This window comes from Rhinichthys klamathensis, unplaced genomic scaffold (assembly GCF_029890125.1).
Source record: "Rhinichthys klamathensis goyatoka isolate OS25496 unplaced genomic scaffold, OSU_Roscu_1.1 h1tg000413l_1, whole genome shotgun sequence".
Taxonomy (NCBI): domain Eukaryota; kingdom Metazoa; phylum Chordata; class Actinopteri; order Cypriniformes; family Leuciscidae; genus Rhinichthys; species Rhinichthys klamathensis.
The window spans coordinates 790,439-806,247 of NW_026606913.1; the positions used below are offsets into that span (position 1 = coordinate 790,439).

Genomic DNA, 15,809 nt, shown 5'->3' on the forward strand with positions numbered 1-15,809 from the left:
TCGCACTCTAGAGTCCTGTAATTGGAACATTTTAGAAAGAAAATTCGGTAACACTTTATTTGACAGTGTCCTTGTTACATATGTTACATTTACTTACCATAGTAATAACAGGAAATTGTGCATAATTACATGCAACTAACCCTCAACCAAACCCTAATCCTACCCTAACCCTATAGTAAGTACATGTTGTTAATTAATATTACTCAGTGCTTAAATGTATAATTACACCGTAACAATAACACCTTAAAATAAAGTGTAACAGAAAATTCTTTGGAATAACGTGAACTGATGATTCGTTTATAACGAGACCAGGAATATGTTTTACAAGTTTATTCTGATGTCAAGTGTATTTTAAGGTAGACAGCATTTATTTATAATTAAAGGTTTAGATAAATAAAATCTTTGCCTACCTTTGCATTTATTGGGAAGAGAGATGTCTGTATGAATGGAAAACTCATCTGGCAGGTCATCCTCTTGGATGTCTTTTGCCTGGTGTTGCGCCAGCAACTTGGCACTCAGAGCTCGGACACAGATGGAGACTTTGCGAACAACCCCAGGGGTGTTGAGATCCTCAATCTTGAGTTTTGCTTTTTCCTTCTTCATGTCTCTGATAGACTTTATTAGACTGGCCCCTTCATCCAACTCCTTCTTCTGTGTCTTGGCAGGGGATGATACAACTTTGCCTATTTTGTCCTTTGGGGTCTTTTTACACCTTGAGAGACTCTGTTTGAGTTTAAGCTTTTTGTATAACCTAAATTTTGATGTTTGCGCTTTGAATTTTGAGGATTTTTTCTTCTTTTGGACGGGATCAAGCAACGAGTCCACTGTAAAATCTTTGGCAGATAGCAAGGTCTCCAACTCCTTGTCAAGATCTTCATCAAATGTATACACATCGTCATTTGCAGGCTCAAGCACTCCCCATTTGAAACCCGGATCTCTGAGTAGCGATCGCCTTTTCCCAGGCTGCTTCTCCTCACTGAAGATCTCAGCATCATCAGGTGATTTAGGTTTTGAGTCCCAAGCGGAAGACAAATCAAGATCAGTTTCACTCACTTCATCTTCATCCTGAGACTGAAGAGATCCAAGTTCACCACATTCATTGGATTCAGGTTTCTTTGATTTCGGTTGTAGACCAAGTTTCTTTTGCGAGTTCTTGCGGGGAAGATCTGACATACCAAGATCATCCATGAACCTCTTTGGCGTTTTGATAACCCGAGAGGATCGGGCACTAACAACTGGCATTATGAAATGTCTGATGGTTTTCACGAACTTCGTTTTGCTGCGTTGGATGTTTTGATCTTGGTCTGTTTTCACATTCACAGAATCCTTTTCTGCCTGATCGGAAAGTTGATCACCGCTGGCGTTCTCCAACTGCTTGGATAAGAGCTTAGCTTTTTTCCGTCTACCCTCTAATGACTGAAGACTCGAAATCTGTTTCCTCTTGTACTTTGTTGAGAATATACCAACTAGTTTAGACTCTCCTACTTCAGACCCCGTCATTGTTGGGCAATCGTCCCTAACCTCAACCAACTTCTTCTTTTGCAATTTCGGATTTCTTATTCGCCGTCCAATCAAAGACTTTCTTCTACGCTTGACCCGTTTTATTTGCCTGTGTGGGGGACGAGGTACCTGTGGGTGATCTCTCACGGAAGGCTCTAAAACTAGAACCTCTTCAGTTTCAATTGATGCTGTCTCAAGTTTTATCTCTGGCTGGGGTTCTGTCCCAAGATAAGGACTGGTTGGAGGTGATTCAACAGTTTGTTCGATGACCTGAGATTCGGCTGCTTCAGGTAATGGTTCTGTAGCTGGTGGAATGGACCTTTTACCTTTTTTCCGCGTAACTTTACTTAAATGCCTTTTTGGTTTGGATTCTGCAGGTGCTGGCACAGATGTTGGCGATACTGGCGATTCCTCCACCTGAGATTCAGTTTCAGTTGCAATTTCAGAAGCAGGGTTTTCTTGAGATTCATTCAATTTGCCCTTCCGCCTGCACTTTCGTCTGTAAATTGTCCAGTGATTGCGTTTTGTACGTTTCTTCCGAGCAGTGTTTTGACATAGCTTGTTCCTTACTTTGGGGGTGGGAGTGGTAGCAGTAATTTCCAACACATTCTCTGTCTTTTCTGAATGCTGATGGTCTTTAACTTTTGCAGGTTCTTTTATTTCAGGTGAAGTTGTAACTTGCTGAATTAAAAAGGATTGCTTTAAACTGTTGTTTTTACCTGGTGAGGAGACAACTTTGATTTGAAGTGGTGGAACGGTATCGTTACTTATCAGATCTTCAGGGTCCGTCTGAGTGGCCTCATCTGGATGTGCTTCAGTTGCAATTTCTGACTTTTCAAGAGCCTCCTTGTTTTCCTTTTCTAGGGTCTCCTCAACCTTCTCAATGGCCACTGGGTTCTCTGGGCTTTCAGGAAATAGATCACTGGCAGTGTTCTCTATGTTTTGCGACTCCTGCGAAGAGCTAGCTTCCAAGGTATTGGAAGGAGCAGATGTGGATTCTGCTTCTGTAGAAACATCTACTTCAACATCACATTTAGAAGCAAGTTCAGCCTCTGTGGTAGGGCTTTCACCTGCTTTGCTTGGACTCTCTTGGATTTGAGAATCTTGGGGTTTGATTTCTTGCAATTCGTTGAGATCATCTTGGACTTGGGAATTTTTGCTTTTGCTTTCTTGGGGTTTGCTTGGATTTTCTTGGATGTGTGAATCTTTGCTTTTGCTTTTCACCAGTGTAAGAGTCCACACAAACTTGCAGCGTTTCTTGCGAGAACGGGCTTTGGGGTTTCGTATTCTGGTCAGTTTCAAACCTGGAATTCCAACAAAATCATTGTCAAAAGGGAGTTTTTGAGGATCATCAGCTGGGTGGCAGAGATCTTTTGCTGATGGTGAATGAGGCTCCTGATTCCTTTCAGATTCTTTACGATTTTTCTTCTTCTTTTTCTTTTTTTTCTTCTTTGAAGGTGAACTGGATTCATCAATTGTTGAGACCTCCAAAAGCGACTCTGCTAAACTCTGGTTTCCAGATTCCCGTGGAACATTTGAGGACCTTCTGCGTTGTCTCCTAATCACAAGCTTATTTACCTCTGATGCCTCTTGTTCTGACTTATCATCAGGTTTTGGCTCCATACTTTCATTGAGAGGTGGATTTTGAGACCTTCGAGTTGATTTCCTCAGCTTTAGTTTTTGGTCATTGGTCTCTTTTTTAGTATCTGTTTGTGGAGTGGATTCTAATTTCTTGTCAGCAGATCTTCCTCGCCTTCTGGTACAAACCTCATCCTTTGCCTCACCAGCATTGATTTCACTGGCTGGTACATTTGTCTTTAATTTCACATGAGCATTTGAGATTTGGGCACACTGACTCTCTGTAACTTCAGATTTGATTTCCTTCTGTTTTTTACCAGATCTACGTTGGACTTTAACCACTGTCTTTTTGGCCACCAACTTGATTGTGATCCTTGGAGTTGATTGGGTCTCCCGTTTTGTTGACCCCCTTTTTCTCCTGGTGGGCTTCTCTGATCCTCCATCACCACCACCATCATCATCTACTGATGTGTCCTTTAGAGACTCTTGACTGTGTAGTTGCTGAACAGAACATGAATCATTTTGAGGATCTTCTGAACCTGTTTTTTCCACTAAAGGAGAGACTGGAAGAGCCAGCCTTTGACGTATCCTCCTTGACGACTTTGCAGAAGCACGATCACCTGAAACAGACCATTCAAGATTAAATTAAATTTTATTATATTCATTCCACAGTGGTCAAGTGATTCAAACATGTTAGGGCTTAAACTACAGTGACTATCAAGTGGAGAATGAAATAATAACATGTATCTTTTAAATGTGCTATGCCAACACTGTTTGTTCTCGAGTCATTGAAGTGACGCTCTGTTGTGCAAGATGAAAATTGCTAAAATCAGTTGGGTTTTTTTTTTTACTTAACTCATATGGGATCATTTTATGGTATAAAAAAGCTACAATACAAACACAAACTTTGGGGATTTTCTGAATTATTTGCATTTAAAGCCACACTTACGTTTGTAAGGATTTCGTCCAGCCCGAACCGGGGCGCTGCTGTTTTCGTTTTGAATATCAAAGCCTTTGAATTCAGCTCCCTGAAAGTCAAAAAGAGATTTGAATTTAACATGCGTAACTTGTTTCAAGTCTACATTTTACTTGTTTGTTGTCTTTTTACATCATTTACTGTGATATAGTAGGCTACACGTCACATAAATACACTACAGTTCTAAAGTTTGGAGTCAGTAAGATGTTTGGGATATTTTTAAAAGAAACTAATACTTTTATTTAGCAAGGGCACACAAAATTTATCAAAATTGACAGTAAAGACATGTATACCGTAATTCCTCAAATAAAGGCCGGGGCCTTTATTTACCTGAACTGCAGATGGTAGCCGGCTTTTATTTGAAGCAGGCTTTTATTAGAGGCAGGCCTTTATTTCTAATTCGCGATCCCCGCCCGCCCGCCAGCCAAGTTTCCATGGTGACGCGTCATGCTTGGCACGTGTTCACCACAGCCAAAATAGCGCTGTATGACAGATGTAGCGCTTTTATTTCTAAATATTAACAAACTTGCTTACCATGTCATCAACTATCTTCTATTCTGACTCTCAAATCCGTGTAAGTGAGTTTGTTTTGTCGTTTAAAACCCTTTATAAATGATCTTGATCTGTAACGTGAGATGGGCACCGCAGTTCGGAGATTCCAGGCTGTTGTATTTGTTAAGTTACAGCGCGTGAATTCTTCAGTTTCTCCCGAAATACATGAAAGTAAGTGGCCGGTGAACTGGGAGAAGAATAGAGTAAACTTTATAGTTACTTACACTGTGTATCTGATATGAATAAAACACGTCGCCAAATATATTTGAATGGATTGTTATTGCTGCTTCCATAGACACCATTGTGTATTTTACAAACTATAAATTTATTGTTTTGCTATAAATCATATCTATTTAAATGTCTGAAACCTAAAATAAACATGTGGTTAAAAACACTGAATAGTTGTGATATATGACAAGCGCTGAGCGCGTCCGTCTTTGAGTGTACTGTACACTCATTTAAAGTGTACCTATTCACACTATTTTTTCCCCGGCCTTAATTTGAGACCGGCCTTTATTTGTCCGCGTTGACCACGCCCCCGGCCACTATCAGAGGCCCGGCGTTTATTTGAATACCGGTCTTTATTTGAGGAATTACGGTAATTGCTGTTCTTTTCACCATTTCCATAAAAATATTAAGCAGTTCATAATCAGCGATGTGTTTGAACACTGACAATAATCTTCAATGAGCATTTTTAAAAATATATTAAAATAGAAAACAGCTATTGCTAAATTGTTACTGTTTTACTGTATTTTTGATCAAATAAATGGAGCTTTGGTGAGCAATGAGCATAAGAGACTTTTCAAAAATATAAAAAAAATCTTACAGAACCCAAATTTATCAACAGTAGTGTACATGAAAACGCCAGTTAAAAAAGGCTAAACAAAAATGAAAAACTAGACATTAAAATGCATACATTTGCATATTTGTCAAAATGTTGCTGAAGCTTTAAAACAGGTAGTACATATTTTTAAGAGACCACTGAACATTTATAAAGGGGTTGTTATTCATAAACGTTTTGTGGCACTTTTCTGCATAAATGAGCATCATAGGATAGCTGAATGTCTTGTTTAAATTCACCTTGTCAATGTACTGAATATAAACAGAACACCACAACAAGTAAAGCCATTTCTGTGTTTGACAAAGATTTAAGGCCTTATTAGAATTAGGCCTTACAAGTGTTAAAACACTGAACTATAGAAGACATAACTCTCTTGTTTCACACTTCACAGAACACTGTTCATGCTCAAAGACAAAGAAATAACTGAACTGAAACAACTCCACTATTATGTTGTGTGAAACAACGCAACTGGAACAACTCTGCTGTTAACCACCCTAGTAAACTTGAAAATAACTGATTAATTATTTAGTATTAACTAAGAAAAAGCCCTAAGGTAAAGTACTGTTTATTACACAATCTCTGTTATTTTAACATCTATTTGAAACATAAAAGAAATTGTCTTTTGAGTTTACATGCAGCAGCAGCATGGTCAAATATATGTCTCTGCACTGACTATCACATCCTATACACAATATTACAACAGATAGCATGTTGGCAGAGAGATACCCTGCAAACTTGTCAAATCTGCACACATTACTTCAAGTTTACAGAAGTTGTTAAGTGAAAACCAAAACCGTAAACCTCACAGAAGCTAATACACTGACAATGGCCCGTATCTATTTTTATAAGCGTCAGACCGTCTTCAAACCTTCAAAGTCCACAAAACTTTGACCTTAATCATCTTTTTTTTCAGTTGCATCTTTCTGCTCAGGCAACACAACACAAGTAACCATAGCACATTTCCATGCCAATGATACATGACGCATAGGTGAAACAAGTGCAACAGAAAAAAGCTGCATACAGGGTTCCCATGCCTCTTGACCAATGAATTCATGTGACTTTTCTCATTGTACAAGATTACAGGATAAGGACTTTTAGAAAGAATTCATACAGTGCACTCACATAGAGTAATTTCTGGCTAAGGCCAAGCACAACTATTAAAACTACACACATTTCCACGAATTTAACAGTTTTACAATTCATAATATGTCAAGGTTTTCCATTATCGTGGAAACGCTGTACATAACACTGACCAGCACAGTGTCATAACACATCAATCCACATCAAATACATCAGTTTTCAACATGAAATAGGCCTTTATGTTGATACGATACAGCTATGCCTTTAAAAACACAACAGGTTTGTCAATTTTATCGTTCATTTAGTAGCCTTGCGCACAAGGTTATGATGATGCTACATAAAAAAACACCTATATTGCTACAAATGTCCAGTTTTTGATAATTACTTGTTTACTGTACAAAACGATAGTAAAAGGGCTCACAATTTAAAATTTTCACCTACTGACACACCTAACTAAATATATGTGTGTGATAAAGTTCAAATCGGAACAAGACGTGATGTCAGTATGAGAATTTATAGAATAATAAGGTTATGCTGGTAATAAAGGTAACAAGACATACCTTAGATATACCATAACCTGGGAAGTATTTATTTTAATTCAATATTATACCTAAAGTCAACATATATTAGGTCTATGTCTAAAATCTACAAATATAATTATCCAAAAATATTATAACTGAAAACTACATATTTTTTTTACAATTACAATATGAATTTACATCATCTGTTGCTAATACACAGGGGAATTTTGAAACACTGACTAGGGACAGACTAATATGCATCATAATAGAAAAAGAAAAAAAATAGATGCAAATGAAATAAGAAATAAAATAAATTCACTGGATTTTGTCTGATGTGTTAAGACAAATCCCACAAAGCATAAGTAACACACAGTGAAAGTTTGTGTCAGCTATGCATAGATAAAGATACCCACATATATATTCATTGACTGTCGTGGAATGACCTTCTAAGCATTAAAGTTACAGCATTGTTCTTCACTGCAGGTGATCCACCAGCACTGAATGCTCTTATCAGCAATCTGTCACAAGAATCAAGTCCAGTAAACTGGGTGTTGCAACTGGTGCATGCATAGAAAAAAAAGACAATATGCACGTGCAAAGAGGATCAGTTAACGCATACAGTGGTGTTTATATGCAACACCTACTGCTGTATGACATGAAATTAAAAAAAATTCAAACTGCATGATCTCTGACCCACAATCTGCTGTGAGCTACAATGCTACAGTATCTGCCCCCTCCCCCTCCGTGTGTTAATGTAACGCTATACGGCAGTCACTGCGCTCGCGCTACTTGTATTCTTATTCCTTCCTATGAAACACGGTCGCGTAAAAACAAGCTCGCACTGGTGCATTGGATTGCTACAGTAAAAACCGCCAGTTTGAGCCATGCACTCACCTCTTCGCTCCCACTCGAGCTGTACCCAGCCTCTCCCAGGCTCTTGTAGCTCGCCTCAAGCCCGAGAAGGCGCAAGTGAGACTGGTCCTCGTTCAGCGCGAGCACCAGGCAGGTGGGCCTTGGGCCTCCGTTGGAGGAGATCTCGTCTAGATCTGTGCCAGAGCGTCCGAGCTGCCATCGCTTCTCCGAACGCAAACGGCTCCGCGACGACCAAGGCCGACCGGGGAAGCGACCCCGCGCCGCACCCATACCGCCTGCGCCCACAACGGCAGCCGCGGTTGCTGATCCGCATCCCGCTGCCGCCATCATCGCATCAACAACAACACCGATAGACAGAAACTCAGGCTGCGAGAAGAGGGAAAGCGCTGATGGGAGGGGGGTGGACGCGCGCTGCACTATGGGAAGTGTAGGCTGGGAATGAAGTGTACTTCCACAACATCTGGACAGAACTGTCAAGGCAAATGTTGAATATACATTATTTATTCTTTAATATATCGTTGTTTTATAAAAATATATGTATATATTTGTATTATATTGTTTTAATATTTTTATATATCAATATATACAATACAAGAATGGGTGTAAGTTGATACATACAAACTTTGTATTTATTTATTAAACTATAATGTATTTATAATTGTTATTTCTTATTTAATAGATAATAATTATTTCAATCAAATAAAACTGGACTTGTGGGGGAAAATAGTATTTGGAATATCAATGATTCTATTGGTCAGAAGATAAGGCCTTGCTTTTAGTGTGGAAAATAATATCGTTATAGTTCATTCCATTCATTTGTTATAACATTTCAGAGATTTTAACCATTTGAATAGACAAAATGAACAAAAAAGAGCCTCCATGCGCATCTCCAGTGTTGAATCAGGTTAATCCTTTTCCATGCATGCATTTTTTAACATCTAGTAAAATATAATGTTTTATGGATTTCACAATAAGCACATTGCATTATTGTAAAGCAAAATTAACTAACATACTATTTGAATATTAAATAATATTGAAATATATTATTTTTAGTATTAGTATTATTAATAGCTGTTTATTTATATCGTATCAGTATTTACTGTTATTTATGCTTTTAAACATTATTGGATTGTAGTGGCAATGGCCTTTATACTGTAAAAAAAAAAATACTGTAAGGATAGAGGCAATTTAAAAATGAAGCATCTGGACACATTATAGAGCAGATAATTTTGTGGGGAATTGTAATAAAAATAATGGCAAATAGCCAAAAAAAAAAGAAAGAAATCATTGCTTTGAAGCAATATATATATATATATATATATATATATTGTTGTTGTTGTTATTTGTCTTATGAATCTGGGGTGAAATGCGACCTAAACATGTTTTTTGTGACTTTCGCCAGTTACACTATTAGACCAAAGGGTTATACACTGTATAACCCATGATTTAAATACCAGTCACGCGCTTCACGCCTGTCCTAGAACACTCCATTAACCATCATGCAACGCTGGAGTAACGTCATGTCATAGTTTTCATCAGGAAGCGGAACCATAAAAGTTGTTTCCCCCCTCGCCTTTGTTGTGTTAAACCCTCCGTTTTCTCATCTGAGCTCGGCTGTTAAGGTATCAACCCACCTTCATTAAAACAAACGATCAGTTTAAGGTTTTAGAGAAGACAGTCTGACGCATGAGATCGGTTTTTGTTTGCTCGCAGTCCAGTAATGCTGTTTTGACTGAGGTGTAGGTTTAGAAAATCCATCTTATTGCTCTGATTATTTTGACTGTTTTGCAAGCAGTGGCTTAATTGTATTGATGATTAGATGATTTGATTTTATGACAAAGCTGTGACGGGGGCTTAAATGCATGATGTTTCACAATAATCCTAATTTGCCTTTAGCTGTAGCGATCATGTGAATCACTGTGTTATGGCAGTACTGTTTTGAGTAGGCAGATGGCAGCAATGTTCCAGGATATTGATAAGTTCACTTAGATATCCGTGTCTGGATTTATCAACGAACTGTTTTCTTCACAGAAAGCCCACCACCATCACAAGAAATCACAGCTATGAATCTTGAACGGATTCCCAATGAAGAGAAGCTTCAGCTCTGCAGAAGATACTACCTAGGTAAGCTGTGACAATGGGATATCATGACACTTCAATGTTTTGTGTAGTGTACAAGTGTTGTTGTTTTCAATGTGCTCATTTTTTCCTCAGGTGGTTTTGCATTCCTCCCCTTTCTCTGGCTGGTTAATGTGATGTGGTTTTTCAAAGAGGCCTTTTTAAAACCTGCGTACACAGAACAACCACAGCTCAAATCTTGTGAGTATGTGACAATACATGTCATGAGTCACACTTTTTCACAAAACTTGCGTTTTACCACATTGCTGTGGGTGATAATCTTCCTTACAACTCTTCCCACAACCTGTTTTAAAATGTTTCTTTAAAAAGGTCTAAACTCCGATTTTAAGTCAGGAGGGAGTCTCGTTGCCATTTGATTTGCAAAAAAACCTCCAGAGGATATTCACATTGCAGAGACGAACAAGCCGATAGATGCTGTTCCCTCGCTGGAATTCTTGAGCCGAGTTTGTGTAAACTCAAGTGTGTTTATATGCAAGCCTCGTGATACTTTTAAGGGCATATTTTGAGTCCAGGAAATACTTTAAGGAGTTGCTTGTGTTCATCAATCACTTGTATTAAATATAATGCTATATTTAAACATTAAGGTTTGAGAAATCATGCTGTATTGTGAATATTGTTCTGCATTATCGTGAGCATTGTTGCTTTTAAACAACTGCTACTATATAGTGAATTTATTAACTGATAAAATGGATGAAAGCGTCTGCCAAATGCATGAATATAAATAGCACAATATTTCATTAAAACATTTTTTAAGCCAACTGAGTTGCCATTTATAGACAGTTAGATGTGTATTACACAAGGAAATAGGTGAATTGCCTTATACTTTTTTAAATATTTTTTTATATTGTATTTGTGCATATTTTTATATGGAACAGTTTAATTTATTAGGTATACTATATAACCAAATAAGGTTTACATATGTTTATATCATATTTGATGCAAATAGGAGGGGGAAAATATCAACATTTTATTCAGAAGTCCAAACCGAGCAAAAATATGCAATTTAGTACAGTTGCTGATATTTATATGGCTAAGATTCTGATGGCTTGTAATGTAAATTAATGAGCTCTTTCTAACAGTATAGCAGACTACATGCATAAAATGCATATAAATATAGTTGTCACTCCTTATCGCCCAATAATATGTTTTAGTTAGACGTTTAATTGAATTGCTTAGTTTTATGATTGAAGCGGTGTAGTTTTGCTCCTCACAATTAAAACATATAATGTGATGCAATACAACGATGATTGAGAAATAAATGTTCCTCAACCTGTTGTATCACATTTGATACTCACATTTAAACACGATGTATGAATATTCAAGTAAACGTAAGTTGGTTCAGTCCAGTGTTCATCTTGAAATATTACAAACAATATAAATGTTTACTTTGCAAAGATCGTTAGATTTGACAGCAAAAAAGACGCATGAACTACGGCCTGAAGGTTTTTTAATCATGTTCATAATTTAGAGGCGTATCAGATATGATTTAGTAGGCTTTTATAAGGTTAAATACAGTTATCCACGACTAATAGAGGTTGCTGTGCTGTCCGTGACGTGACTGGCATATATGCATTTCAGTGTTTGACATCTAGGATGTAATGTATACTGCTTCTTCTTCCACCTTCAACAGATGTAAAGAAGTCCGCTATGGGGCTTTTACTGTGGGTGGCCGTGCTGACGACGTGGATCACCATTTTCCAGCATTTCAGAGCACGGTGGGGTGAGGTGGGAGATTACCTCTCCTTCACCATTCCTCTCGGCACAGCCTGATCCGATGGCGCTGCTTTAAAATACCTCTTCTTTTTTTTTATTCTCCTCCCATCGACATGATGCTCCTTCGCTAATTTGACCACTGTTGTCTCTGTTGTCCATTAATAAAAATTGTGTTTTGCACCATTTCAAATAAAATCTGAAAATTTCCTGCAGTGTCACTGTCTTTATCATGTGAAATAGAGAAATATATGAAAATGAGCTATTTAAATAATTTAGAAATACATTTTTTTTAAGCCTTTAAGTTAAGAGGCAGAGTTTTACCTTTTTTCTTTTTTGTCCAGTGGTGGAAGATTTTGGGCATTAACAAGCAAAAAAATAAGTAAACATTTACTTATGTGCATGCAGCATAGGATTCTCACTGTTAGAAACAATTTGTCAAAAAACAATGTTCTACCTTGTTTATGTCCTGGTGTGTGATTTGATAACGACTTAAAATCATGATTTTAAATTTTAAACTACATGGAATATTTGTACTTTAAAAATGTCACATGGTAAGAAATCAGTGATGAAAACCTTAACGAGAGCAAAAATGCACACATTTCTTTATACAAACGGATATATTTTAACCTCAAAAAGTGCAACGTTGAAAATAAAATCTATCTCCATTAATCAGCCACTCATTTTCCATTTTTAGAGCTTGTGAGTGGAAAATGAAAGCATCAAATGGCCAAGAGGGTTCCAGCGAAATCCACACGATGAACGAATTCCCTTGTTCTCTTGCTTACTAATCAACACAGCTTGCAATCATTTTAAAGCCTCTGCATACCAGACTCTGTAATATCGACGCATGAAGCCTCTGTCTCATTTGTAACCCCTTACAGGCGCCTATTATGAAATTCGATCCGACTTTTGAGCGAACGCTAAGCCCCTCGTGGATCTTCTCGGGTGCTGTTTTTAGTCGCCCATAGCCAGTGCACGGACAGAAAGTTCTGCTTCTGCTACCAGCGGATGGCAACAGCAGAAGGACATGTTATCCTCAGCCCCAATGACTTGCACTCCTGCCAGTACACTGGTCATCATGGTTTAAATCAAAGGGCCAGAAAGTACCTTTCATAGGCCACGTGTGGTCATTACAGTTGATGAAGATCCATGTGAAGAAGATGTCCTTCGAAATGAGCTGTGAATTATTCTGTTGTTGGAGGTCAGCAGTAGGACAATGTGTTTAGTGTGACATAATAATGTTAATATGGATCCATTGGACTGGACAGATTGAAAACTTTTCAACAGACATGTCGAAATGTGTCGATTTCGCTGCCTTTTTACTAAAAGACGTCTCCCGTAATGTATCAGGCCCAAATAGCTTTCCATCATTAGCTCAGGACTTTTTTTAAATAGATGTGTTTACGTTTTAGGATTTGTATTATGTAATGGCATTCAACGTGTTACTTGATAAACAGACTAATAGCAATATGGCATCATGCGTTTCTTAGGAATGCCTCCTAACCACATTTCATTAACACTAAGATAGAAAATGCCAACGACTGGCAGGATGGCATGAGGGTGTGTCCATTCAATATTGCAGAATAACTACAATTTCAGATTCTGGAATTACTTAATCAAGTTAAATTACTTCAATACTGCTTGAATAAAAGTAACATTATTTACATTATAATTTCAGGTTTCATTTAATTGCAGATTAGCTTGTGAGTATCTCCATGCCTTGTATAGGTATGGAGAAAATGACTAACAGGGTGAGGTCAGCAAACTTGGGACACTTTTTGGTAAACTGTGTATTTAATACAAATAAATTATACCTGATTAATGTTTTAAACATGCTTAAGGTCTCTAGTACCTTCAACTATGGTTTTTAAAGGAATATTTTTTTATTTTTTTTTGTATACAGAGATTAAAAAATGACAAGAACCCATTTTTATACAGCCGTTTTCAGGTAAAGTGGGACACACATTTTCATCTAGTTTGTGCTTGGATAATATTGCTTACAACAGGATATTGTACAAATCCTTTTTTTTATATAAATTTTTCAAAATGGAAAAGATTAACTTTATTAAAACACACACTAGCGGATTGTGTTCTTGTTGTTGATGATGATGATGATGATGAAGATGATGTTTCATGCACAGCTCTAGGTTCCTTTTTAAAAATACTTTGGAACCAGCAATAACCTGCTTTGTATTTGTTTTCAGAAAACCATTTAATTCCATTAGTTTTTGCATATTCAAAAGCTATTTTTTTGCACATCTCTGCAAAAGAAGCTTTAATATGTTTTCTTCTCAGACGACTCTGACAGAAATGTTTTTTTTTTTTTTTTTTGCCAGAGGCATGACTACATTGCACTCACAACACCTTTCACTCTTTTTTCAGGGGTGGATTTTGGAACACAACATGCCCTGGCCAAAAAACTAAGTCTAGGTTCCTGGCCTGTCTCCCCTCTCACCCTGTGCCTACTCAATATTTGCCCCTTTCATTCTTTCTTCACTTCACTTCACTTCACTTCACTGACATAGCTCTCTTATGCTTGGCTGACGTCTTCCCATTTTTCCCTTTCTGCCTATAGCTTTGTGACATTTTCTGTAAAACAAAACAACTTTTCACATTAAGCAATGTATTATCTTTTATTTTACATGATGTCCCACTTTAGCTGAATATACTGTTCCACTTTATCTATCACGTTAAGGTAAATTGGGTCACTAACAAAACGTGATTTTTTTTTTTAAATAGAACAAATAAACTTGCACATCATTGCATAAAATGTAATTATCACATGAACAGATGTAATAAAATGTATATTGTATATTGAAATGCTGTTTGTATTAGAATTTAAACCTAATCAGACTTAAAATGCACTTATGTGCTTTCACTAGCCTACACCAAAAAGCTTATTTGTCCCACTTTAGCTGATGTCCCACTTTTGCTGACTTCACCCCATAACTAACCATGGTTTTACAGATTTACCATGGATAAATATAAACCACACAGTAAAACGAATGGTAATCAATGTGCCAAAAAACCATGGGTATAGGCTACCCCAGACAGCAACACGCGTGGAATCCACATGTACCAGATGTGGCCCGGATCTGGGCCGACACTATGTTGCTGTCTGGTACACTTTTACTACAATAGCCTAATAAAATTTCGTAAGGTAGGCCTACACCAAGGCAAGGAGACAAACAACAACAAAAACAAGAGAATGTTAAACTGTTTTCACAATAGCCTGTGTCAGTTAGGCTCTATAGCCTAAGTTTTGAGTCAAAAGTCTAATTAGACAAATGTGTGTTATCTACAGCAAGTGTTTTGTTGTTTAATTTTTGACATTTTAAAATAATTTCTGTCAGGATTTTTTGTCTCCGTAAGACCGAATTGTACAATTGGCGCCCCAACGCAAATATTAATATAAAAAAAGATTTTTTTTGCAATGTAGACTACTTGCGAAATATAAAAGTGCAATAAATTGCAAAATAATGAATAGCTGATGACCGCCACCGCTGATTTTTTTTTTTTTTTGGTTAGGCCTACTGAAAGTGCTTGAAAATGTTACTGGAAATGTAAATACTCGCTCTCGTATGAGTCGTGTAGAAAAAGAATGCATACTTTTAAGACCCCTCTTTTTACTTTTTGACCCTCACGTGCTGTCATATGTGGCCCAGCGCGGATTACTCTTTCCTATTTATTTATAGCAGGCCACACACATAACGACCTTTTGACATTGAATAGTCGCACATTGAGTTTTTGAATGTCTCTTTGCTCAAAATAAAACAGGCAAGGTGATGACAGAAGGCAACCATTTGAATGAAGACCATCGTGTTCCACATCGAATCATTACATAATATGGATATCATGGGAATAAGGGGAAGGGTTAAATCCCACTCCTGTCATTGGCATTCCATTACAATGCAGCTTTAAAACACATTTGGTGCTCCACGATTAAGTATCTCAGATCTCGACAGCACCATCAATCCACTTATTTATGGCATTTGTTTATAGAGGAAGAGCTCACGAGAAGGGGCGGCGTTTAAGC

The 15,809-nt window shown here is 37.4% G+C and overlaps 2 protein-coding genes across 4 annotated transcripts in view; one reads left to right on the forward strand and one right to left on the reverse strand.

Moving 5' to 3' along the window:
- Positions 1-8,326, reverse strand: part of kmt2bb (lysine (K)-specific methyltransferase 2Bb) — a 36,073-nt gene extending 27,747 nt beyond the window's left edge. For all 3 annotated transcript variants that reach the window (XM_056235178.1, XM_056235176.1, XM_056235177.1), the window contains exons 1-3: positions 7,943-8,326; positions 4,028-4,106; positions 411-3,698 (exon numbers count right to left, since the gene is read on the reverse strand). In XM_056235178.1, the coding sequence (XP_056091153.1) occupies positions 411-3,698; positions 4,028-4,106; positions 7,943-8,251 (3,676 nt within the window). In that variant the 5' untranslated portion in view covers positions 8,252-8,326. The remainder of the gene's footprint in view (positions 1-410; positions 3,699-4,027; positions 4,107-7,942) is intronic.
- A 1,128-nt stretch (positions 8,327-9,454) lies between these two features.
- psenen (presenilin enhancer, gamma-secretase subunit) lies at positions 9,455-11,980 on the forward strand. The gene is made up of 4 exons (XM_056235165.1): positions 9,455-9,543; positions 9,953-10,045; positions 10,136-10,240; positions 11,691-11,980. Exons 2-4 carry the CDS (start codon positions 9,985-9,987, stop codon positions 11,828-11,830), a joined length of 306 nt encoding a protein of 101 aa, XP_056091140.1. The 5' UTR covers positions 9,455-9,543; positions 9,953-9,984; the 3' UTR covers positions 11,831-11,980.
- Positions 11,981-15,809: the final 3,829 nt, after the last annotated feature.